Below are 23,050 nucleotides of genomic sequence, written 5' to 3' on the forward strand. Positions count from 1 at the left end.
AGCACATACCTTGACAGGGCAGGTCTGTGCAGTTTAGTTTCCCTCCTATGCAGGTGCTGGGCAAGAGGAGAGCCAGGGGGGAAAGACGTCAGTTCAGAACGGCCTAGGCTACCACAAACTCATCTGGCTGCTGCTTCCTCCCACTCTATCTTTGCACCTTCATGGTGTGGCTCATGCTCTTCTTCCTACTATCTTATACTTCAGAAGCCTACCTGTCCCCTCAGCTGGCCTTCTGGGATAGCACAACAGGTGTGCTGTATTGGGCAATGACAGTAGGTAATTTGCAGGTACATAAGGGTGGGCAGCAGGAACAAACATCCTATCTGCTGCTTGTGCAGCTCAACTTCTCTCCTCCCCAGGAACAAATACTGAGCCCTCAGCAGACACATGGAAAGGGCTGCCTCAGTTTCCCCTCCCATTAAACAGATGTCATGGAGCTCTGCATCTTCTCTAGGACAGGGGGTACCGAGTGTAACACTGCCTGAGGCCCCCCGCCCCCAGGGTTTAGGTGCATAGACATCCAGCAAGCCTCTCCTGTCAGCATGCTGCCTCCTGCCCCAGGACTACATCAGGGCCTCTCACCAGTGGTTACAGCCATCAGGTCTCATCAGCTGAGTGCCTGGATAGTGGCGCTTCCCAGTCAGCAGGTCCAGGCAGCTGCAGTGACTGGGCTGCACGCAGATGGCCCCATCAGCACTCAGTACCTTGCCCAGAGGACAGTAGCAGCCTGGCTGGCAGTGCCACATACAGTGCTGGAGGGGGTGGGGGGAGTCAGAGAGCAAGCAGGGGCTGTAGTCAGCAGGTTGCAGGGCCTGAGATGGGGCATTAGGAAGAATTCCAGACCAAGTCGGAAGGGCATCGGGGTGGGTGTGATGGCTCATCTTGATTGCTAACTTGATTTACAATCACCATGGAAATGAAAAAAAAAAAAAGCACCACCTACGTGTGAGTGGTAGCATGCCATGGGTTGGGGGCCTGGACTGAGTAAGAGAAGAGAGCCTCATCCATCTGCCTCCTGACTATGGGTGTGCTGTGACCTGCTGCCTCAGGCTCTTTCCTCTAAACCTTATTTTTGTCAGGTATCTTGTCCCTGTAATGAGCAAGGAGCACCAAGAGAATGAAGGGTGCTCAGGGGGAGAGAAAAGTGTGACTTTACAATTACTTCCTGATGAAGGGAACCAGCATGCCACTGAGAAGAGGAGGGTGGGGAGCAGAGAGATCAATCCCCAACTCCCAAGGGATGGAGGCTGGGGCCCTGCAAATGTGAAACCCCAGACCCTTAGGGGTTGCAGACTCAGTGTGGGGCTGTACTGATTGTCTGGGAACTGCAGTGTGGCCAGACCTTCCCAGCACTCAGGGAGAAGGTGCCTCAGGACACTGGATGACAAGGGAAACTGTGTGGGAAAGACCTGGGAGCGGGCTTTGTAAAGCCTGTGATAACTGGCAGCGACTGTGGCACTCTAGGTGAGATCTCCTGTTCCCCCTCTTCCTTCTCCTCACCTGTCTGGAGCCATCCCTGGCCTCCTGTGTGTACAGGACCTTCCACACTCAGACCTTAAAGCACCATGTTCTTTTTCAGAGCTCTTATCATGTCAATCTTTCATTTATGTCTGTCTTCCTCCCCCCTCCCGCCCCCGGCCCAGACTGTGGGGATCACAGATTCAGAGACCTTTATCTGTGTTTGCTTCCATTGTGTCTACGGTGTCTGCATAGGTGCTCAGAACACACACACACACACACACACACACACACACACACACACACACACACAAGCTTTGTACACCAAAATGTTTACAGCACTTAAGATGACATAGTGGGATGATTTCCCCTCCCACGTGTTTGTGCTGAGTTTGTAATGGCCTTTTAATTTAGAAACATTAGCTGTACTGAAGCCAAGGGCTGCTGGATTAGGTTGGTTTTCTCATTAGCAAGAGGGAGCAAGGCTGCACTGTTGTAAACCTAAACCCAGGGCCTCACCCATCCCCACCAGGCTTTCTGCCCATTGTCAGCCAACATGATTGTCTGATCAGAGCCAAAGATCAGGTGGGAGTATCCAGGGGGCCAGGCTCACCACCAGGTCATCACAGGAGCGGGGACAAGGAGGGCCACAGGGGCTATACTCTGCCCCTTCGATGGTGCTGCAGTTGGTCACTGGGAGGATAGGATGGGCAGAGAGCACGTTGGAGACTATGGCCTGCCTCCCAAGACTACGTCCCAGCTTATTACTTTTTGCTCCTGGGCCCACCTCACCCTCAGCAGGTACCTGGGCATGGTTGAGTCTGGCAGGTCTCCCCCTGGGCCTGAGGTCCCTCACAGAAATCCCCCAGGCCTTGAGGAGGTGGCTGGTCACAGGCTCGGGTCCGGCTCCGCAGGCCTCCTCCACAGCTCCGACTACATCCAGACCAGGGGCCCCAAGGACTCCAGTGCCCTGCTTCTAAGGAACAGCAGAGGAAAGAGTACAGTAAGGATTGGAGGTGCTGGAGGGAGCTGGCACAAAGATGAGGTACCCCAGAGATGGCTCACCCAGCGTTTCAGGGCAAGCATCAGCCTAAAGGGCCACTTACGGTCACATCCTGGCAGGAGGCACGGCTCTTTCTCAGCTTCAGGGCCTGGGCAGAGGGTGGTGGGGGCAGCCACTGTGGTCAGCAGAGGCAGGCTGAGGGGCACCATACTGGGGGGCCTGGCACAGAAGCGGTGCCGGTGGCGGTGGGCAGGACTGCAGGAGGCTGAACACACACTCCATGGGGTCCAGGATGACCACGCAGGCTGGCCTTGGGGTGTATGGGGAACAGAGAGAACGTGAGAGGAGGAGGATGTAACGTGGGGAGGCACCATACCCCCTTCTGCCTCAGCTCTCCTGAGGCTTGCCCCCTACCCCAGCCCAGCCCCATGGCTGCCTGGCATGGGAAGTGAGGGCACATGAGGGGTGAAGACACCTTTCTCACCTTCCTCACAAGGCCAGGAGCTACAGTTGGTGATGAGGCCAGAGATGCAGGAGCTAGAGGGAAAAGCAGAGGCTTGTGTGCTCCCTGGGGCTACGTGGTACAGAGCCTATGCCCCATCTCTGTCCGCCCCCCAGACTTGCAAATGTGACCTTATTTAAAGATAAGATCCTTCCTAGCAGACTACCAAGAAGAGACTTGATACCCTATGAGCATATAAAGGGGGAGGAAGTCCCCCTCAGGCACAGTCATAGGGGAGGGGAGTAAGGGGAAAATGGGAGGGAGGGAAGAATGGGAGGATACAAGGGATGGGATAACCGTTGAGATGTAACAAGAATAAACTAATTAAAAAAAATAAAGATAAGATCCTTCCAGAGGTAAATTTGTTAGTAAGGTTGTTGGGGGAGGGGGATGGTGTCAATCTGGTGTGACCTCTGCTCTTTTAAGGAAAGGGTATTTAGATGGTGACATACACAGAGAGAAGATGAAGGACAAGGGGAGAAGACAGCTATCTGCAAGCTGGAAAATGCTAGATTGGTACCAAAAAGGAGAGTTGGGACAAATGTGCCCTCAGTGCCCAAGAAACACCAGGTCTACCAACACCTTGATCTAGGACGTCCGCAGCCATCAATGACTGGTTTTCAAGAACCCTACCTCAAGAACACATGCATGTTTGTGTGCATGTGTATGTACTTGTGCGCATGTGTGTATGTATGTGCATTGCTTGTGTACATGTATGTATGTATGTAGTGTTTGTGTTCCTGTGTGTACATGTGCATGTGTGTATATATATGCATGAATATAGGTATGATATATTTTGTTACAACAATCATAGATATTAACAGAGACATAGAAAAAGAAGACAGCTGATTGGTTTTTGTTTGTTTGTTTGTTTGTTTGTTTTCATTACTTGAGATTTGACTGAGGTAAGCCCTCTGCCCCTGAGTATGTTTCCAGCCCCTGAGAGAAGACAGACAAGGACAGGTGGCTGGAAGGGTGCAGGCAGGTTCAAGGGCAGGGTTGGTTGGGCATCTCTTTGGCCAACTGGAGCCAATATTGCCTGCTGCTGAAGAGAGACAGCTCAGTCTAATTGGGTCCTCGGGGACCACGGGGAGGGGGGGCGGTCCCTGCAGAACTGGGAGGTGGGGGGGTCTTACCAATTCTCGCATGGATGAACCACAACACTGCCTGGGGGATGAAGACGCCCCCTGTGGGCACAGGGGCAGTCCTGGGCAGGCACACACACATTGTTCTGGAATAGAAAGCCCTTTGTCATCCTGGCTCCAGCCTGCTGCATTGAAAGCCAGAACTCAGTCTCCTAGCCCATCTCAAGTGCCACCCAGACACATTCTATAGCATGCAACACGGGTCCCTCTCTCAGCAGGCAAGAGCAGAGCCTTAGCTGAGGGTCACATGAGGGCAGGGGCCCTCTCTTTCAGGAAGAAAATGACCTCCTCCCGTTGCAAGGCATGAGACTGAACTGTTCAGTGAAATCAACGGTGTGAGATATATACTTTTCATAGGGACCATGTGATTTATACAATTGCAGAACACCCTCCAGCACGCCCCGCAACCATTTTCAATAAGGAATGCAGCTGTGCCTCTAGCCAGACCCAGTAGACAGCCCTGAGCACATCTTACTTATCCATTCCACTCACCTGACAGCCCAGTCTAGGACTGAGCACTTAGTAGGTGTGTGCTCAGCACATGGCTGGTGGTGGGTAAGATGGCACACATTTGAGGGAGAAAAATGTGTAAATCCCTTTTTGGCCCACCACCACTTTAATAAACAAGAGAACAGCTGTCTAGGGTGTCTGACCAGCGGAGCCTTTCCCGGGCCACTGGCTATCTCTTCCCGGCAAACCATGGCCCCAAACCACAGGGCAGTCCCAGCTGTAGCCAGGCAGTCCAGCTGTAGCCAGGAAGCCCCAGCTGAAACAAGCAATCCAGCTGTAGGCAGGCAGCAGCAGGGTTACTCACTAGCAGGAGCATCCCAGAGGGGCAGGAGCAGCCAGGACGGCAGGTCTGATTAGGCTCTCTAGGGGTGCTGAGATGGGCACAGGAGGCCGGGCCCTGGACACACTCCAGCCATTGCTGGCCCTTAGGACACATACCCGGCACTGGTCCTGTGGACACATGTGGCAAAAGGGCAGCACAGTGCCTGCCCACTCAGCTTTCTCCCAGGATCCTAACATGGGAGAGATATCAGTTCTGGGTATTGCTGAGGTTGCCATGGAGGCTATACTGTTTTAAGGGACAGGCCTTGGGGACACGAGGGGTGGGGGTGAAGGCTGTTACAAGTCCTAGCTTGGTGGGAATGAGAGCTAGAGTGGCCCCACAGCATCCCTCACCTGCACAGGGCTGCAGGCTGCAGGTAGAGAACTCAACAGGGCTGTGCGGGCCACTGCCTTGAGTGCGGTTTCTGTAGCCACCACCACAGGGCACTGAGCATGGTGTCCAGGACCCCCACTGTGCACCAGGGCCTATGGGTATCATTCAGGTCACTAAAGGTCACCATACTCGCCATACTTCCATCCCAAACCCAGATGTGCAAAGACACCCCTTCCTTCTCACTCTGTCTCCCTTCACCTGCAGGATCGTCTCCGCCTTAGGAGACCTTGTGCCTTCAGAGAGGACGTCTCTCTTGGGGAATGGACTAGCAAAGCCCCTGGGGACCCAACTCTTAGTATCATCCCTTAGGGAGCCCCTTATATCACTCATGGGGTCCTGAGAAGTATTCCTGGCTTCTCTCTAGAAGGTTCTTTAAGGAACTCTCAGGCCCTAGGTTCCCATTCTCACCTCGGCATGGCCTCAAACTGCAGAATTCAGCATCTATGTTGGGACCTTGGCACTCGGCACCCCCATAGGCAGCAGGCGGGGCAGAGCCTGCTCTGAAGCGCCGTCGAATGCCCACATCACAGCTTTGGCTGCAGGGACTCCATGGAGTCCAGGGGCTCCAGCCACAGGCCACTGCCAGGGTAAGGGGACAGGTATCTGAAACCAGGTCAACTTGTCCTGGACCCTGGCTTTCCTGGGACATTACCAATACCCCAGGAGGCTATCTCCAAAGTGTTCTAAGTCTCCCATCGTCCCTGAACACTGACCACCACATGGAGGGAATACCTGGGCAGAGCTCTGAGGTGCACACCATTTCGCCAGAGACACAGGTGCTGCAAAGAGAGTGTCCAGTGAGCCCCAACCAGTCCACCCAGCCTTTGCCCTTGAAGCATCAGATACCTGCCTCCAGGGCCAGGGAGCTGGGCCACCAAATACACAACATGAAGTACTGTGACTTGGACTCTCGGACCTCCCTCCTAAGCTCACCCTCAGTGGGCTCTGTAACGACCTAGGTAGGGTACTGTCCCTTTGTCACGCCATTTTATTAAAAGATGCCTTTTCATGCTTTTGATTTCAGGTGCACTTACTAAACAGCATTTGTACATGACTCTAAGTGACAGAGCTAGGTAGCGGCAATTTAGAAAGAGCTAGAATTCTAAAAGTGGATATATTTTGTGCTCTTTCATTTTTCTCCAGTGCATGTTTATTTGTCAAACACTGGTGATTTAAAAAAAAAAAATCTAGCAGAAGAATCAAGAGAAAGGGGGAGGAAGTATAAGAAAGGAACTGGGAGAGGCACCAGGAAATAAAGAGGAAAAATAAAGAATGAAGAAATGTGAGAAAATGGAAAGGGAAAAGGGGTGGGGTTACTAGAGCACCCTCTGCTGGCAAAACGTGGTGCCCATTTTGAGAACTGGTTACTTCAAAGCAGAATCTGAGGGGGGCGGGTCTACGTAGGGAATTATACTCAAGAAAGAGAAACCCCTTCCAGAAGGGCTCACGAGCCTCTCAGTTGAGTAGCTATGACAACTGACAGGTGCTGTGTGAAGGTAAGTCCATTTCCTCTGAGGACATGGCCCCTGGTGGGCGGACCATTCTCCAGAGGACGGTTCCACACCCGTGAGCATCTGTACAATAATTTGAAGTTGGAGGGGTTTGGGACAGACCTGGAAGTCATGAGAGGCAGGAGTGAGGGTGAACAGGATCAAAATAATTACACGCATGTATGAACTTGTCAAGGAGTCAAAGTATATTCTTAAAAAAAAGAAGCTCCTCTTTAGTCTATAGTTCCATGCTACATAGCGCTTCCAACTACCTGAAACCCAGTCTTCCCACAGTCAGACCGGGTGAAGATCATATCTTGTAGATACCTGTGTTGTAGCCGGACAGCGTCTCCTTCCCTGCAGTCTTCGCAGGAACCATGCCCCGTATGCAGTCAGCATAGTCAGGCCCCTGCCCTCTGACCCCTCACACACTGATGAGTATGTGTGTGAGAGTCCACTTCTTCCTGACTCTGGAGAATAGCCCCTCCCTTCACACCACCTCTCCGTTGCCCTGTCGCCATCCCATCCTCCACTGGTAGCCTACCAGTTGTTGCAGTCCATGCGAGCCATTGCTCCTGGTACATAGAGCTGCCCGTGCAGCTGGCAGGGGCACTGGCTACGGGGCAGGCAGCTAGCATTATGCAGGAAGAGGCCAGGGGGGCAGGTGCAGCTAGGGACACAGGAGCCAGTGCACTCCACCCCAGGATCCTGTGCCAGGCACAGCTGAGGGCATGGACCCCCTTCCTCGTGGCACTGCTCTGCTGATCGGAACACCGTGTTCCCTGGGCACTGGGCTAGATGGAAAGACAGAGAGGGTCTGAGCCAAGAGAGAAGGGATGCTGGCAAGGAGGGAATGCCTGGATGTAGTGATTGACAGGGCAGAGGTGAGGAAGTCCCTCCCCTCCAGTCCTCTCCCATTCCCTCTCCTTGTTCCAAAGCTTGGCATCAGCTGGCTATGAATGCTCTTGAAAACAGGACGCTAGTGTCTGGGCCAGGAGGAATGCCCAGAGGATGAGGGAGCAAAGAAAATAGCTTTCTCTGGGCAGACACTGCTCCCCTGAGTTTTTGCCTGTGAATGGGCTCTGCCTCCAAGGTCACGTGACCTTATCAGGGGCAAGTAAAATGTCTGGCCCAGTGTCTGATTCCCAGCAAGTGGGAGGAGGAGGGGATCTGGAGGGACACCAGAAATCCTAAAGGCTCCCTCTCACCCCCCCACCCCCCTACCCCTCACCCCCCACTCCCCACCCCCCAGTGGCCTGTTCTGAAGCCAGATTTCGGCTGAGTGAGAAGAGAAGTCAGGGAAGGTCAACGCCCAGGGTGGGCGCAGCCATCTGGAGTGTGTGGAAGGAGTACGGCACCTGCGCATAGCTGCATGTTGCAGTCTCTGGTCTGAGTGTGGGGTCCTGGGCACGCAGGGTTCCCAGGAGCAAAGCCAGAGCAACTGCGCCCACGAGTCTGGATGCCACCATTGCAGGAGGCTGAGCAGGTGGACCAGGGGCCCCATAAACCCCAGGATCTTGGCACTGTCAGGAAGAACAGAGGCTGCAGTCACTGGTGGCAAGACACGGGCAGGGGAGGGAAGCATTTGGGATATTCCAAATAATGGCCACCAGAGTCTCCCGTTTGTAAGGAGACTTTGGATGGGGTGGGGTGGGATGGGGCGGGGTGAGGAGGGGGGTGGCTTAAGAACATTAACCAGGTTTACTCTTTCCTTTCTTTCCTGGGAGTTGGACAAGGTCAAGGGGTCATTCTCTCTTGTTCCTTTTCCTACTAAGGTTGCCAGCCACACAAGGACGGTAGGGCTGTACCTGGGCACACAGGGGGGCTGCAGGGTTCCTCCTGGGTAGCTTCCCCAGGACAGAGTGTGTCCCTGGAACCGGGGCACAGCCGAGAACGCTGCCGCCAGCCAGGGTCCCCCCCGGGGACAAGGCAGCTCTGGGAGCAGGAGGACCAGGACGTCCAAGGTGTCCAACCTGGTATCTCTGGAAGGGAAGACAGTTACAGACATATTGTACAGAGACTCGGGACAGGCTGGCCAGAAGACTGGGGTCTGGGTCAGGTCTGAAACACCAAAAGGCAGTGAAGGCCAGGGTTAGCCCTACGACTCACTCTGTTATGAGGGCCCTAATCTGAAGCTCCACTTCTCAGCTTTCCTTAAGGCAGAACTTTCCATGGGACCTGGCTGAGCTCAGGCCCATGCCTCCTCATGGTTCAGCCAACAGCCCATAGTACATTCCCCAACCTCAGTCTCTCAGCCCAACTCTTCTAGATTTCTTTATGTGGGCAACCCCGGCATTTCCTGTGATCTGTGACCACCTGTGTGAGATCGCCACTTCACTCTCCACTGACTCCAGGACTCAGTTTCCTCCACTCATCCCCTGCCACCCATTACTCATTCTGACTCATGCCCACAGGGATGAGCCTGCAGTGCGGCGGCCTCCCTTGATACCCACATCACCTGACGTGAAGGAACGAACTGGCACCTTTATCCTGCCTCCAAGAGTTCCTGTCTGCCCTGGGCACCTGAAGCACACTGCTAGGCCAGCATCTTCATTCTTCCAGCCCCTGCAGACCCCTGTCCCCATGAGATAGCCTTCCCAGGTACCCAGGTTGTCTGCATGAGAGCCTGCCTCTCCCACCTCCAAACCCATTAACGGGCTCGAGGACCATAGCTCAGCTATGTGGGCACGCCTCTTAGCTTCCACTTTCTGGCTATGTCTCACCTTCCACAGTACACACTGCAGTTTCTGTCGGCATTAGGGGCCAGGCAGGAAAGGGCACACTGGAACTCTAGTCTCGGCTGGTACGGCTTCACTCACTGGCCACCCAAGGTACCAGCCAGGAACATAGGTTTGGGGAAGAGGAAGGCAGTCTCCTGCCTTAGAGTACCTGTCCCACATGCTGTGTAGCAGGCCTGCAGCTCCTGCCTGTCACCTTCACACGGTGCACCTCCCAGTGCCACAGGAGGGTTGGAGGGGGACCTGAAGAGAGACTTGCCTGGGCAATCTGCCTCTCTCTGTCACCACCCAGCACTCCTGCCTTCTTCATCCTTTTGTCATCTCTTCACTGCCCTTCCAACCAGGGTGGCCCACTCTGGTCCTTTCTCCCCATCTCTTCCAGTCATGGCCCAGCTCCACACCTGAACCTGGCCCGCACTCCAGAGCCACAGGAGCGATCACAAGGAGTCCAGGGGGACCAGGCAGACCAGCCACAGGACTGGGAGCAGCCCCCTGGCTTACACAGCAGTGTCCCATTCTCACATGTGCTGCACAGAACAGAAGGGGCAGAGGATCCATCAGCACCAGGAGGCCCAGGCCAATACCCTCTCTCCACCCAGTACCATCTCCTGGTCCAGAGCCCTCCCCAGCCCAGCACCCTCTCTCGCCACAGTACTCACCCCTGGACTAGTACTGGCTCTTAGCCTAGCACACTCACCATTGGCTGCAGTTGTCCAGCAGGAAAGGCAACCTGGGCTGCCTCAGGTCTTGGCCTACCAGGCAGGGGCATTCAGAGAGGGGCAGGCAGTGAGAGTCCTGGAGCAGGAGCCCAGGAGGGCAGCGGCATCCTGGGAGCAAGGAGAAGTCACTTAGGGAGAGTGTTGGGCTTGGGTGGGCACCTCTTACTTCCACTTTCTGATCCTGCCTCACCTTCCACACAGTGGCCGCTGCAGCTTCTGTTGCCTTCAGGGTCCAGGCAGGAGGGTGGACACGGGGGCACTAGGCCCTTCTGACATAGCTCAGTGGTCACGTGTACGCGGCCTGGCTCACAGTCTGAGGGGAGAAGAGCACATGTAGGGTGGGTACCAGAAGAACCAGAGACAAACTCTGGGTCTCCACTGTCCCTCCGAGCCAGCTTCCTTTACCTGTGTCACCCGGGCAGAGCTGCAAGCTGCAGGGTGCTCTCTCATGAGAAGGCCCAGGGCAGGGGACACCACCATTCTTGGGTGGGGGATCCACACAGCTCCTCTGGCGACTCCGGTGGCCACCTCCACAGGAGACACTGCAGGGCTCCCAGGGTCCCCATTCTGCCCATGCCCCAGCCACTATAGAGGAAAAAGAGGGGGGGGTCCACCAGAATGACTCCAAGGAGGCAGGATGTGTGGAGAGGGAGGGTCCCTTAGGGGCCAGTGGCCTAGCAGCCAAGGGCAGCATCCTAGCAGTTCTAAAACCCCTTTTATTCTGGAAAACTGTAGGTGAGAGAACCAGGGGAAACCACGCAGTGACCCCAAGGGCAGAGTTAGAGCCCTGGCAGGGTTACAATGACAGAAGCCTGAAGTGGGGGCACACTTGGCAGCAGTGATACAAGGAAGCTACCAAAGCCAGGGTTGGGAGCTGTGTGTGTGTGTGTGTGTGCGTGCACGTGCGTGCGCGCGTGCGTGCAGGGTACCCTCTCAGCAGCATACAGAGCAGGCTGGGAGTCACTATATTGGAGTTACTGAACAAAAGGTCTACAAGGCCTTCAAGTATGGAGCCAGGGACAAACAAGCGGTACAACTAGTTGTCACTTAAAACACCCTCTTATGGTGTCTCTATCCTCACACATGGAAACATGGTGGATAGAGGTAGGAATGACCGTCACCAAGTTACAGCTTCAGAACCCTGAATGAAGGGATGAAGGGATTCCCTCTGGCCACCTAAGTGGGCAAGGAAGAAGAGTGGGGCCAGAGGAGTGGCTGTCCTGACAACCTTTTGTTTGTTGTTTGTTTGTTTGTTTTTCTGAGACAGGGTTTTTCTGTGTAGCCTTGGCTGTCCTGGACTCACTTTGTAGACCAGGCTGGCCTTGAACTCACAATGTTCTGCCTCCCTCTGCCTCCAGAGTGCTGGGATTAAAGGTGTGCACCACCACGCCCAGCTCCAACAACCTTTTTTTTTTTTTTTTGAAGTTATTTATTATTATGTATACAGTGCTCTGCCTGCATGCACACCTGCAGGTCACAAGAGGGCATCAGATTACATTATAGATGGTTGTGAGCCACCATGTGGTTGCTGGGAATTGAACTCTGAACCTCTGGAAGAGCAGTCAGTGCCCTTAACTGCTGAGCCATCTCTCCAGCCCCATCTGACAACCTTTTGAAGGCTCTAATCACTTGATACCATTGTGCTAGAGTCCCAAGAGACTGAACACAAGGAGAGCAGGTTACTTAGTGAGGGGTCTCTGATGTGAACCACCCCAGGTCTCTGACAGCATGCAGCAGACCTCTATCCAAGAAGGAATCTAGGGTGCTAGGCTACCTGGGCAGGCTTGCACAAAGCAGGACTGGCTACGGAGCTGGTGTAACAGACAGCTGCCTCCAGGCAGGGGAGGTCTCAGAAGCTCCCGGCGTTGGAAGCTGAGACCCAGGCCACAGCTGCGGCTGCAGTCACTCCAGCCAGACCAAGGTGCCAACACACAGTCCACTGCAAGGGACAGGACACCAGGGCTTAGAGAAGGGCTCCTGCAGGAAGAGGGCCCCTCAGGGCTGGACCTCAGGCCAGCACATACCACAGTCATCCTCATCAGAGCCATCCTGGCAGTTCAGCTGAAGGTCACAGCGCTGCTCGTAAGGCAGGCACTCCCCACTGCCACAGCTCAGCTGACTTGGGGAGCAGAGGGCCCTTGAGGCTGGCAACCCAGGGAGGGCAGTGGTGGGCACGGTGAAGGGTCCAGCCCTTGCTGCCAATTTGAGGAGAGAGTAGGGAGCCACATAAATGATTTCTGGCCAGATGAAAAATGGAGTCTCTTGAACCTGAGGCCGAGCTCGGGATAGTTTGATGAGGAGAGGCTCCCTGGCCTTCCCACTCCTCCCGTTGCCTCTGAGGTCCTCCACCCACGAGGAGCCCTCATAAGGTCTTTGTTCTACATAGTTGTCATAGTTTGTCTACTTGTAAGTGTCCAGAGAGAAGTCAGTGCGTGTAGGACAGCCCTTCCCTGTGGTTACCCACTTTTGGAATGGGTTCCCCCCTGGGCTCCGGTTTCATGGGTTCATTAACAGTTTTCCTTTAGATTCGATCAAGATGATCTACCTTGGGTGAATGGGTGGATGGAGATGGGTAGAGACTATATGGATAGATGGATGACTATGTGGGCATGTGGATAGATGGATGACTATGTGGGCATGTGGATAGATGGATGGGCAGAGAAATGAGTGTGTGAATGGGATAGCTAAGTAGGTGGTGAGTAAATAGATGGGTAGGCAGGTAAGTGGGCAGGCAGGCGGAAGGGCGAATATAAGTGGATAGATACAGGTAAGTTGGTATAGACAGCGTGGGTAGATGGATAGATAAATGGTCAGGGGATTAATGGACATATAAATAGAGAGAGGGATAGACAGAGTGAATACATGATCAAATGCATAGCTGTGTGGATGAAAAGATGAATGTGTGTGTGGATGGGTGTGGATGGGTAGATTTAAGAGAATGTGGCGGGGTGTGGAGGCTGGAGATACCTCAGTGGTTAAGAGCACTGCTTGCTCTTCCAGTTTGATTCCCAGCACCCACACAGTAGTTCACAACCATTTTAATTCCAATTCCACATCTGGTCACCGTGAGCACACACATGTGGTATACACTCACGCATACACACATGAAAATAAAAACAACCAAAAAAAAAAACAAAAACCAGGTAGATGATGGATACATAAAGAGGTAGATTGGGCAATGGATAAATGGGTGGACGGGCAGATGTATCAATAGGTACGTGGGAAGGTAGCCTGATGGATAGGCGAGTACCCTCAACAGCCAGATAGGTTTAACAAAACAGCCTGGGACCCAATGCCCATCCCATTATGCTCACCACCAACGTCTAAGACACTGGTGCTCCTGGTTGCTTTTACAATTTCTCAGCCTTCCCTGCTGCCCTATCCCCTCCCATATCCTCCCCATATGAGCTCCCCAGCCCTGAACCCTCCTGCCATCTCCAGTGCACGATGCAGCCCCTCCAGCTCACCACAGTGCTGCTCATCGGAGCCGTCAAGACAGTCCTCCCTCCCGTCACACAGTTGCTCCTGCTCCACACAGCCCAGCACTTCACAGGGCATCTGCCCGGGGCCACACCACATGGGTGGGAAGGGCCTGGGGGTGACACTTTGGCCTGCAACAGGACACCACCACAGGACACCAGCTGACTTGAGAACAAGCCACCTTTGTCCTCCCTCTTGGTCACTTCCTAGAAGTTCCTAGCTTTCCTCCTCTCAGCATCTAGGATACCCCTCTTTTTGCCTCTTTTGAGGTAATGAAAAAGAAGTGAGTTGGGTCAGGGAGCTCAGGTCCTAGGCCCATTCTACCAAAACTGACATGGAGCCATGTGACCTTGAACCTCCTGTGGCTTCTGGTCCTCACAGAGAAGCTGGGCTCACACAGGCTTTTCAGAAGCGTCTTACCAACAGGAGTTCCTGGAGTGACTGAGTGTGAGGGAAGCACCGTCACAGCTGCCATTCCTGGGTGCAGGCTGTTGGTGGCAGGAAAGAAGGTGGAGATCGTGGCCACTGTCTGCATGGATTGCCCTGAAACAGGAAGAGGAGCCTCAGCAGTGTGGGCGGGACCTGCTGTTTTCTCAGAGGCTGGAGGAGTCAGCTCCCCAGCCTATGAGAGGTAGTGAGACAGACCCTGAAGAGGATACCCCTGGCTCCCACATGGTGCAGGACAATCCCAGCCATCACAGGACACTCAGATCAAAAAAGGAAGTGGGACACTGTCACCCAAGGGGCACGAGAAGAGTGTTAAAGGAAAAGAGAGAGAGAGAGAGAAAAAAGCAGGTTTGATCTAATACGGTACTCTCGTTGCAAGAAGACACAGCAACGCCAGTACAAGTTCGTTGTACAATAAGGCATTTAGAGGCAAGAGAGAACTGAAGTCACATAAATGTAACAGCAGAAGGAGCCAGCATGGCTGAGCTGTGGGATGAGGACACTGCTACTGATGCAAAGATACAAGCTGATTCTGAGCTTCCTGACAGCTATGCTGAAAAGGAGAGCCAGATGCTCATTTTCTGCCAAAATATTCATCATCAAAGACAGAAAAGCAAAGATGGGGGGAGATGGTTTCTCAGCTTCTTCAGGGAGACTGGCCCGGGATCGGGTGTGGGGACAGCAGCCATCCTGCAGGACAATTGCACGGCCCTACAAACTATCTTTGTCCCCTCAGACCCCACATCCTGGGACTAGTAGGCTGAACAGGCTAGGACCTGGCCATGCACCTCATGACCAGTGTCTCTTAACCCTGTAGCTCCCTGGTATTGGGAGAATTAGGACAGCGGGATTCGGCCTCTGATTCGCCGCTGCCTTTGCTCTAGAAGGGCAGCTGATGGCAAAGGCGTGGCTTTGGGGAGGGGATTGGAGTCTGTGCACACACCTTCACTAGACATGGATGATTCCTGCTTCGGCTGCTGGTGCTCCTTGTCTGCCAGAACCTGAAGAGGGAGAAAGAAAGCTTAGCCACTCTGCTCAGGCCTCCAGGGCAGCTCCACACGGCCCATCCTCTTTGCAGCTTCCTCCTTCCCATCTCTATCTGTTTCCAGAAGCCCAGAGCTGAGGACAGAGGTGATACCCCAAGACACTGGCCCGCAGAGCTCATGAGCGAGCTAACGTCCCCTGCAAGGTGGAGAAGCTGGGCATCTTCAGGCACTGGCCTGAGGTACCCTCACTGCCCACCTGTGCAGCCACTTCAGCTCTTTCCCCCAAAGCCCTAGGCCTCTCAGTGGGAAGTGCCCTGCCTGCACCCTGTTGTCACAGATAACCTCATCCTTCAATCTTTGTCCCAGATGCCTCTGGGGACCCCAGGGCATAGATTCCAAAAGCAGATGCCCCAGTGCCTCCTCACTGGTGACAGAGCACTTGTCACCCAGACCGCAGAACATCAGCACCCCGCCCTGTACATCTCTGTGCCACTCTGTCCCATTTACTCCCGCCCCCAGCACTCAGCACCCTATCTAGCACCAAGCTGGCTCCCAGAGAGCTCCAGACTGAAGGCCTGACAGAACGGCATCAGGACACACAAGCCAGAGGGAAAGTCGCCGAGTGTGTAGAGCCGGAGGACAATGCAGGCGCAGGAAGTGCAGGGGTGAGGCAGTGACACATAGATTCCCACTCACCTCCCCGCGCTGCAATGGAAATGTTCCAGGCTGGGCAGAGGAGAGGGCTGGGGGCCTGGTTGTGGAATAGACTCTAGGAAGAAAAATCACCAAGAGGGCTCAGGGGATGGGGGGGTGTGTGTGATCTCTCAGTCCTGGAGCCCAACCATCCTAAAGGGACCAGGATTGGGCATTCAGGAGGGTCACTGCCCACTAAGGCTGGACAATGGTGAGCTCTAACAGTGGTCTCAGCCTGACCATGGCATGATTGCTGGAGGATGGGTAAAGCACTCCCACGGCCCATCTACAGAACCAGGTAGAACCGAGAGTCGCCCATCTGTCATGCTGTGGCGGGTGGAGGTGGTAGGGTGTGGTCTTAGCTTAGGGGACATTCTTTGAGAGTTGCTAAACTCTAGATATAGGAGAACGTAGAGAACATAAAGCTTTCATGATGGCAAGGACTCAGGGGCACCCGCATGTGACTCCTCAGCAGTCACAGTTTGTGAGGACAAGACAGGGCTCCCCTCCCATTCACATTTCCCATCCGGGGTCAGCCCCAGGCCAGGCCATACCTGCTGGTGGTGCCTGCACGAAGGGGCCCACAGGCCTCCTCATCAGAACCATCCTCACAGTCCACAGCACCATCACATGGCCCACCCTTCGGGGCACATTCACCACTCGCACATCGGTGCCCGGTCCCTGGACATGGAGTTGCCAATGGGGACACTGTGGAGAACACGCTACTTAGGGTTCCTGATATCACACTCCCCCCTCTTCTCCCTTCAGCACCCAAGCTGACCTGGACCTGGCTTACAGCCCAGTAGCTCCACCCACAGGAAGAGGTTGCGCTGGACATTGCCGCCGCCGCCGCCGCCACCGCCGCCGCCACCACCACCACCTTGGTGGTCCTCCTGTGGCCACACCCTGACATACCTGGCCTGTACCATCTGGTCGAATGTCCATACCTCAGGGGCCACATGGTCCAAGCTCCCAGGGTAAAGCTGTGGAAGGTATTACTTGCAGCCCGAGTCCCACCTCTTGCTCAAGCTGTCACAGTAACTCGGCTTTGGTGCCCCTCCCAAGTCCCCCAACCCTCATAACATGGACATTACTCCCACACAGAGCAGGGGGCTCTTTAAGAGGGTAAGAATGAAAACGTGTGTGGCCCTGGGTCCAGTGGCTGCAAGGGGCCTGTCTTCCTGAGAATGGCAACTCCTAAAGGAACAGTGCTGTGCTGAGGTTGCTACAGAGACCCATGCTTCTAAGGGTCTCTGTGAGCTGGGTGGGACACCACCCCGCTCCTTCACAAGCTGTCATAGAGAGTCACATGTCTGTCACATGTGCAGATTCTAAGCCACTTTCATGTTTTCAGATGTCCCTGGTCTCTCAGCTCCACAGAACATAGTCCCTGCTAGACAGTAGGTGTTCCACAGCTGTATAATGCCAGGACTGTCCCTTGGGGCAATGAAAGTCCCTTGGGGACTTGGCTGTGGTATCCACAAAGGGGTCTGTTGGGCCACCTGCCCCGGGGCACTGGAGTGCTCAGTACCATGGCTGGATGCAGGGTACTTGGCAGAGAGTTGAGATAGTCATGCCATTGTAGACCATCACTGCTGAACTGGAGTGACAAGCTGGTGACATAAGCAGCAGAGGAGCCAGCCCCCTGTACTATAATGCCTGAGAAGGGACCAGGGCAAGGCACAGGTCAGCATTGAAACAGCCACCCCACCCCTCATCCCCTGTCCGGTCCCCTCCTCCTCACTGACCAGTTAGGTTCCGGAGCCGCAGCAGGTCCAGCTGCAGGTAGAGTGGCTGGGTGTGCCACTTGGCATAAGCATCCTCTCTGGGGCCAGGCCCTGCAGCGGGAGCTCCCAGGGAGGCAGCCCAGGTAGGGTGTGCATGAGGCTGGGACGGTGCCCACATGGGCAGTCGGGTCAGGCCGAGGGGAGAATAGCAGGCATCTAGGGACAGGAGAAAGAGAGGTAGGCTTATGTAGGCCAAGACAGAGGATGGTAGGGACAATTAGGAAACCACAAGGGAAGCTGGGGGGTACAGAGGACAGAAAAATGGACCAAGGCAGGCAGAGCTGGGGAACGTAACTTGGGATGGGTGACTTCACCACCTGCAGTGTGTGGAAGGCAGGGGACTGAGCCACGGGCCCTGTTTTCCTAGAGGTCTGGCAATCGCTAGGGCAGTCCCTCTCAGCATCCAAAACAGCACATGACTCACCCCCCACAGGAGGCAGAACATAGGTGACCAGAGGGGTTCCGCTCTGAGGGCTGGGGCCAGGGGCAGGAGTGGTCATGGGGACCACTGTCTGGTTCTTTCCTGTGCAGAGACCCAATGGTCAGGGGACAGAGCGGGAGATGCTGCCTCCAGCCATCAACCCTCCACACTTCCTGGAACACGTTCCCTCTCATGGCTTATCAGGGACAAATGCCAGCTGGGAAGGGCCCCTCCTTCTCTGCATGTCCCTATTCTGTACCTGTTTTCACCTCCACCAACTATTTAGAAAACAGAATAAAACCCCCCACGTTTTTGGACGAGTACGGAACAGGTGCAGTTCCTAACCTATGTAGGCATTAGAAAGAGACTCATTGTGCATTGACCAGCCTATGAACTGTTCAGGCTGGGCGAGCTCCAGCTTCATAGATCTGCTCTGTTGCTCCCTGTCATAGTCTGCACTGGAGTCTTCTCCCCCTGAGGCCCTTCTGTTGCCCCTCAGACCCACTCACCAGGCAGCACACAGTGGCAACACGATTCTCCCTTTCCCTCCACGAGGACCCAGCCCTGTGGGAACATAGGCGTCAAGCCACTGGTCCATCCCTGACCACTCAATCAGTTTCCCCAAGCCTGGCTGGTCCATATCACCTCTGGCCAGGCTCTGCCCTCTCCACATTCCCAGACCCCTCACCTGGGGGCAGCGGCCCAGTGGGCAATAGGGGGAGCAGCGTGTGATACCCCCGTGCAGACACTCACACACCGTGCAGGGGCCCCCACGCCAGCGTTCCCCAACATGGTGCATGACGCCCCACTGTTCACAGCCCTCACAGGACTCTGTCTGGCACCTGGGAAGGGAGACACCGTTACAGCCTTCTGGAAGAAGGAGCTCGCTCAAAGCTGCTTCCACTGCCTGGACTAAGGGCGTTCCTAGACTTTTGACTGTCAGGAATAAAGCCGAGAAAGTCTTGGGTAAACGTTTGGTTGTAACGGAAGTTTTGGTTTCATTGTAAACTCAATTATGTTACATGAATATGTTTTTGTTTTAATCCCAAGTGTGGGATTTTAGTTTGCCCACAGCTGACAATTGTCTTGTGTGGGGCGTGGTCTTTGCCAGCCTTCTATAGCACCGAGAGGGGCGTGGTCTAGGACTCTTGAGGAAGATAAATAGGAGAGCGCAGAGAGACAAAGTGTGGCATGCAGTGGTAGCAGTGGCGGCGGCGTGTGGCGAGTAGCAGTTTGGAGAGACCAGCGACTGGTGTGGATCTAGAGAAACATTTCAACACAGAGGCTTGGAGGAGACTGCTTGCTGCATTTACCATTAACAGAGATTGGTATTGCCCCAAACTGACCCTTAACAACCGTGAGAAATAAAGGGGTCTGCTCCCCTTCTCTCCACTAACATGCTTCCTCCTTTCCGGGGTTGAGAGTTGGTGGGAGGGAGGTAGAAGCTTCAATACCCCCAAACAAAATAGAGTTTAAAAACAAGCATCAATAGTTTGGTCACACTATAACCCCACTCTACCCCTGCTCTTTTTTTTTTTCCCCCAAGATTTATTTATTTATTATGCATACAGTGTTCTGCCTGCATGTACACCTGCAGGCCAGAAGAGGGAGTCAGATCACATTGTAGATGGTTGTGAGCCATCATGTAGTTGTTGGGAATTGAACTCAGGACCTTTAGAGGAGCAGTGAGTGCCCTTAACCTCTGAGCCAGCTCTCCAGTTCTCTACCCCTGCTCTTAAAGGCCCAAAAGAATGAGGAGGGGAGCATTTTTGACCAGCACTGCAGGTTAACACAGCCTGCCCAAGAAAAGCTGAAATAACTTCAGCCCTACAAGCCTCACCAGAGGCACTCCCCACCCACTAGAGACCCAGAGACCCATTCTTGCCACTGGATTGGCCAAGCTCTATTCATAGGTTCTGTCTGCTGGCTCCTGGATCTAGCAGGTACAAAACTGAAGTAGGAAAAGACAGCTGAGGTGTCAGCTGGGGACTGCTAGTCTGGGGTCCCCCAGCAGATGTGAAACATCTATCTCAAAGAGGGACTCAGAGTTTATCTCATAAGCAGAAGTAGAAGATACACCATGTCCCCAATCTGTCTGTACCTGCGGGCTTTGCGGTGGATGCCACGGCATTGGCGACCGCGGCCAGAGAGGCGTGGGTTGTTGGGGCTCCGAAAAGACCACTGGAGGCTCTGGCTGCCGCAGGGACCCAGGCACTCTGCCCAGGGGGACCAGGAAGACCAGCCACAATCCACTGGAAGATGACAGGCATCAGGGCTCTGTGGTCTGGGGAGGGAGCAGGGCCTCCAGGGAAGGGTCTGGGTAGAGGCTTACCAGCACATTCTGGATTGGGCCGGCAGCGACGTGGCCGGCCATCCTGGCAGAAGCAGAGCTGGCAGTCCATCTTGATGCGTTGCCCAGGCCAGTAACGGGTACCATCCACCAGGCAGGGGCATTTACTAGGCCTCACACACCGCCCCTCAGTGGCCAGCACCTGCCCTTCTGGACACCAGCAACCTAGATAAAACCCAGTGTTAGGCATCATGCAAAGCAAGGCCTTCACAGGCCCAGTCCAGTTGCCCCTCACCTGGGCTGCTGCAGGCCCTGTCAAGCAAGCACATGGCCTGACCAGAAACGTCATCACAAGTCAGAGGACAGGGGGCACAAGGCCTGAATACCAACTCTCCAAAGCAAGTGGCATTGGGGCATCCCTCCTGAGGGCAGGGATCTGCAAGTGGGCAAGGACAAAAGTCAGAGCAGAGAGAGGCATCTGCAGCAGAAACCCAGTGTCCATCACACTCAGTGTCCACCACAAGCCCCCAATGTCCTCAGTGTCCCAAGTGGCGACTCCTATGCCCACAGCACCCCCCAGCAACCCTCTACTCCTGCTGTGTTCTCCCCCTCGGCCAGCATCCACCCAGAGGTCCCCTCCTCTACTGTCCCCCTCCCCTCTCAGTGTCTCGTCATGCCTCCTTGTGCCCTGACTTGTGTCCCCCTTCCCCCCTACTCACTGGTCTGGTGGGTGCTCTGAAGGCTCCCAGGCAGCAGGGCACAGTCCTGGCCCCCGTTCTTGGGTGGGTGGCACTGCCGATGCCGTGTCATGGTGCCCCCACAGGATTCAGAACATGGAGACCAGGAAGACCAGGAGCCCCATTCACCGTCCACTGTAAGGGATGGTCAAGATGTGTGTGTGTGTGTGTGTGTGTGTGTGTGTGTGTGTGTTGGGGTGTAGGCTTTAATGCAGGGCTAGGACTCAACAACATCTATTGTCCCCTCTGTCTCCATGACCTGCTGTCCGACTCCCCCTGCCAGATGACCCTTCCCTCACCTGGGCAGGCCTCTGTAAAGCAGGCCTGTGACTGGTGCTGTGGGCCCAGGCAGTTCTGTAACACTGGGAGCCTAGATGCGGAGCAGTGTCGATTCCGGCCCCGTATGCCAGGCCCGCAGGTCTGACTGCATGGCTCCCATGGACCCCAGGAGCCCCAGGCCCCACAACCCTGCTCATCCAGGGACTGCTGTGCTTCACCTGCCGATTCACAGTCTGGATTCCCATCACACACCTAGGAAAGCAACAGGCTCAGGCTTCGGCTTAATGGCACAAGGTCTGAGCCTACCCATGCCTGCTCGAGACTCTCACCAGCAGAAAATCAATGCAGGTGCCATTCTGGCAGGAGAATTCTGGGCAGGGAACTCCTGTCCTGTTGGGGCCTCCTGAAGCTGACAGCTCCTCTGGGGAAGAAAGACCAGTTAGCTAGGAATAAAAGCTGTTTCCTAGATGGCAAGAAAACAGTATGCATAGCACAGTGCAGCTTATCCCCGCCCTGAGGACAGTCAGGGATCCCATCACAGAGCTGCCTGGGATTCAGGTACAGCCAGGGAGCCAAGCCACAGGAAAAAAGGCCATGGCATGAGGGCAGCCGGGTGGAACCTACGGATAAGGAGTGTCCTACCAGCTGGATTGGTGGTGGCACACGCCTTCAATCCCAGCCCTCAGAGAGGCAAAGGCAGGTAGATTCCTGAGTTCGAGGCCAGCCTGGTCTACAGATCAAGTTCCATGACAGCCAGGGCTACACAGAGAAACCCTGTCTCAAAAAGCAAAGCAAACAAAAAGAAGTATCCTGTCATGCTCCTGTCCCTCATGCCCATCCTACCCCCACAGAAGGGCCATCAGGGAAGGCCAGGGCATTAGAGGAACACGGGTGGGGGGCACATCCCTGTCTCACATCAAAAGGGTTGAAGAAGAGTCCTGGAGAAAAGTCAGGGCCCGTGGACAGCTCGATACCTTCTCTTGTGAGGTAGCCAGAGCATGAAGTGCTGATTTGGTAGGGCACAAAGAATTCCATTCAGGTGAGGTGGGGAGAAACTATGGATGGGGGAGCCTCCAAACAGAGCCCCCCTCTTATGCCCTCTGCCACTACCCACTCTCTTGTTTCCTCTTGCCCACATATGAGGAGACCAGAGACTCCTTTCTACTCACCCTTGGGCCTATGGGAAAACAACCATAGCAACAAACCTTCTAAGGAAGATTTCATGGTAAAGATCAAAGAAACAAAACAAAAATAATCACTCGGTGTTGCTGGTCTTTGCTAGTTTGTGGGTTCATCATTTTCCCATCTGTTATCCCTGACCCTATTTCACTCCCTAAAACTGAATAGGAGAGAAACAAGGATAGAGGGAGAGAAGAAGTAGGAAAATCCCTGAATCTAATTTCTTTCCTTTTATTTCTTCTTTGACCGCAGCAAACCACAACCAACCTCCCTACATGACCAACCACCACCGACCCCGCCTCTTGGGGCCCTAGCATTTATACTCCCTCTGAAAAGTTCCCAGAATTCCAAATGTCACACAATCGCAGCTGGTAAAACCACACCTCTGCTGGAGTATGAGGCAAATCATCGTCAGCTGCTACAGACAGTCTAAAGCAGCCCCCTATCCCCATACCTGGGATTAAAACAAAA

At 54.4% G+C, this 23,050-nt stretch overlaps 1 protein-coding gene across 1 annotated transcript in view; it reads right to left on the reverse strand.

The window, feature by feature from the left end:
- The window catches only part of LOC127194187 (SCO-spondin-like), a 58,940-nt gene that overhangs the window by 18,316 nt on the left and 17,574 nt on the right, over nt 1-23,050 (reverse strand). The window contains 38 exon segments of the mRNA XM_051151510.1: nt 10-56; nt 583-752; nt 2,072-2,151; nt 2,264-2,434; nt 2,565-2,771; nt 2,946-2,998; nt 4,100-4,194; nt 4,923-5,068; nt 5,294-5,425; nt 5,742-5,912; nt 6,066-6,112; nt 7,368-7,617; nt 8,182-8,346; nt 8,632-8,805; nt 9,713-9,804; nt 9,963-10,088; nt 10,259-10,388; nt 10,471-10,593; nt 10,686-10,865; nt 12,055-12,219; nt 12,305-12,475; nt 13,748-13,891; nt 14,181-14,345; nt 15,145-15,208; nt 15,890-15,962; nt 16,441-16,594; nt 16,683-16,869; nt 17,418-17,545; nt 17,635-17,829; nt 18,098-18,196; nt 18,604-18,658; nt 18,783-18,936; nt 20,196-20,346; nt 20,427-20,609; nt 20,680-20,820; nt 21,104-21,256; nt 21,421-21,652; nt 21,730-21,821. Of these exon segments, the coding sequence (XP_051007467.1) occupies nt 10-56; nt 583-752; nt 2,072-2,151; nt 2,264-2,434; nt 2,565-2,771; nt 2,946-2,998; nt 4,100-4,194; nt 4,923-5,068; nt 5,294-5,425; nt 5,742-5,912; nt 6,066-6,112; nt 7,368-7,617; nt 8,182-8,346; nt 8,632-8,805; nt 9,713-9,804; nt 9,963-10,088; nt 10,259-10,388; nt 10,471-10,593; nt 10,686-10,865; nt 12,055-12,219; nt 12,305-12,475; nt 13,748-13,891; nt 14,181-14,345; nt 15,145-15,208; nt 15,890-15,962; nt 16,441-16,594; nt 16,683-16,869; nt 17,418-17,545; nt 17,635-17,829; nt 18,098-18,196; nt 18,604-18,658; nt 18,783-18,936; nt 20,196-20,346; nt 20,427-20,609; nt 20,680-20,820; nt 21,104-21,256; nt 21,421-21,652; nt 21,730-21,821 (5,265 nt within the window).

Source organism: Acomys russatus, chromosome 10 (assembly GCF_903995435.1).
Source record: "Acomys russatus chromosome 10, mAcoRus1.1, whole genome shotgun sequence".
NCBI classification, from domain to species: domain Eukaryota; kingdom Metazoa; phylum Chordata; class Mammalia; order Rodentia; family Muridae; genus Acomys; species Acomys russatus.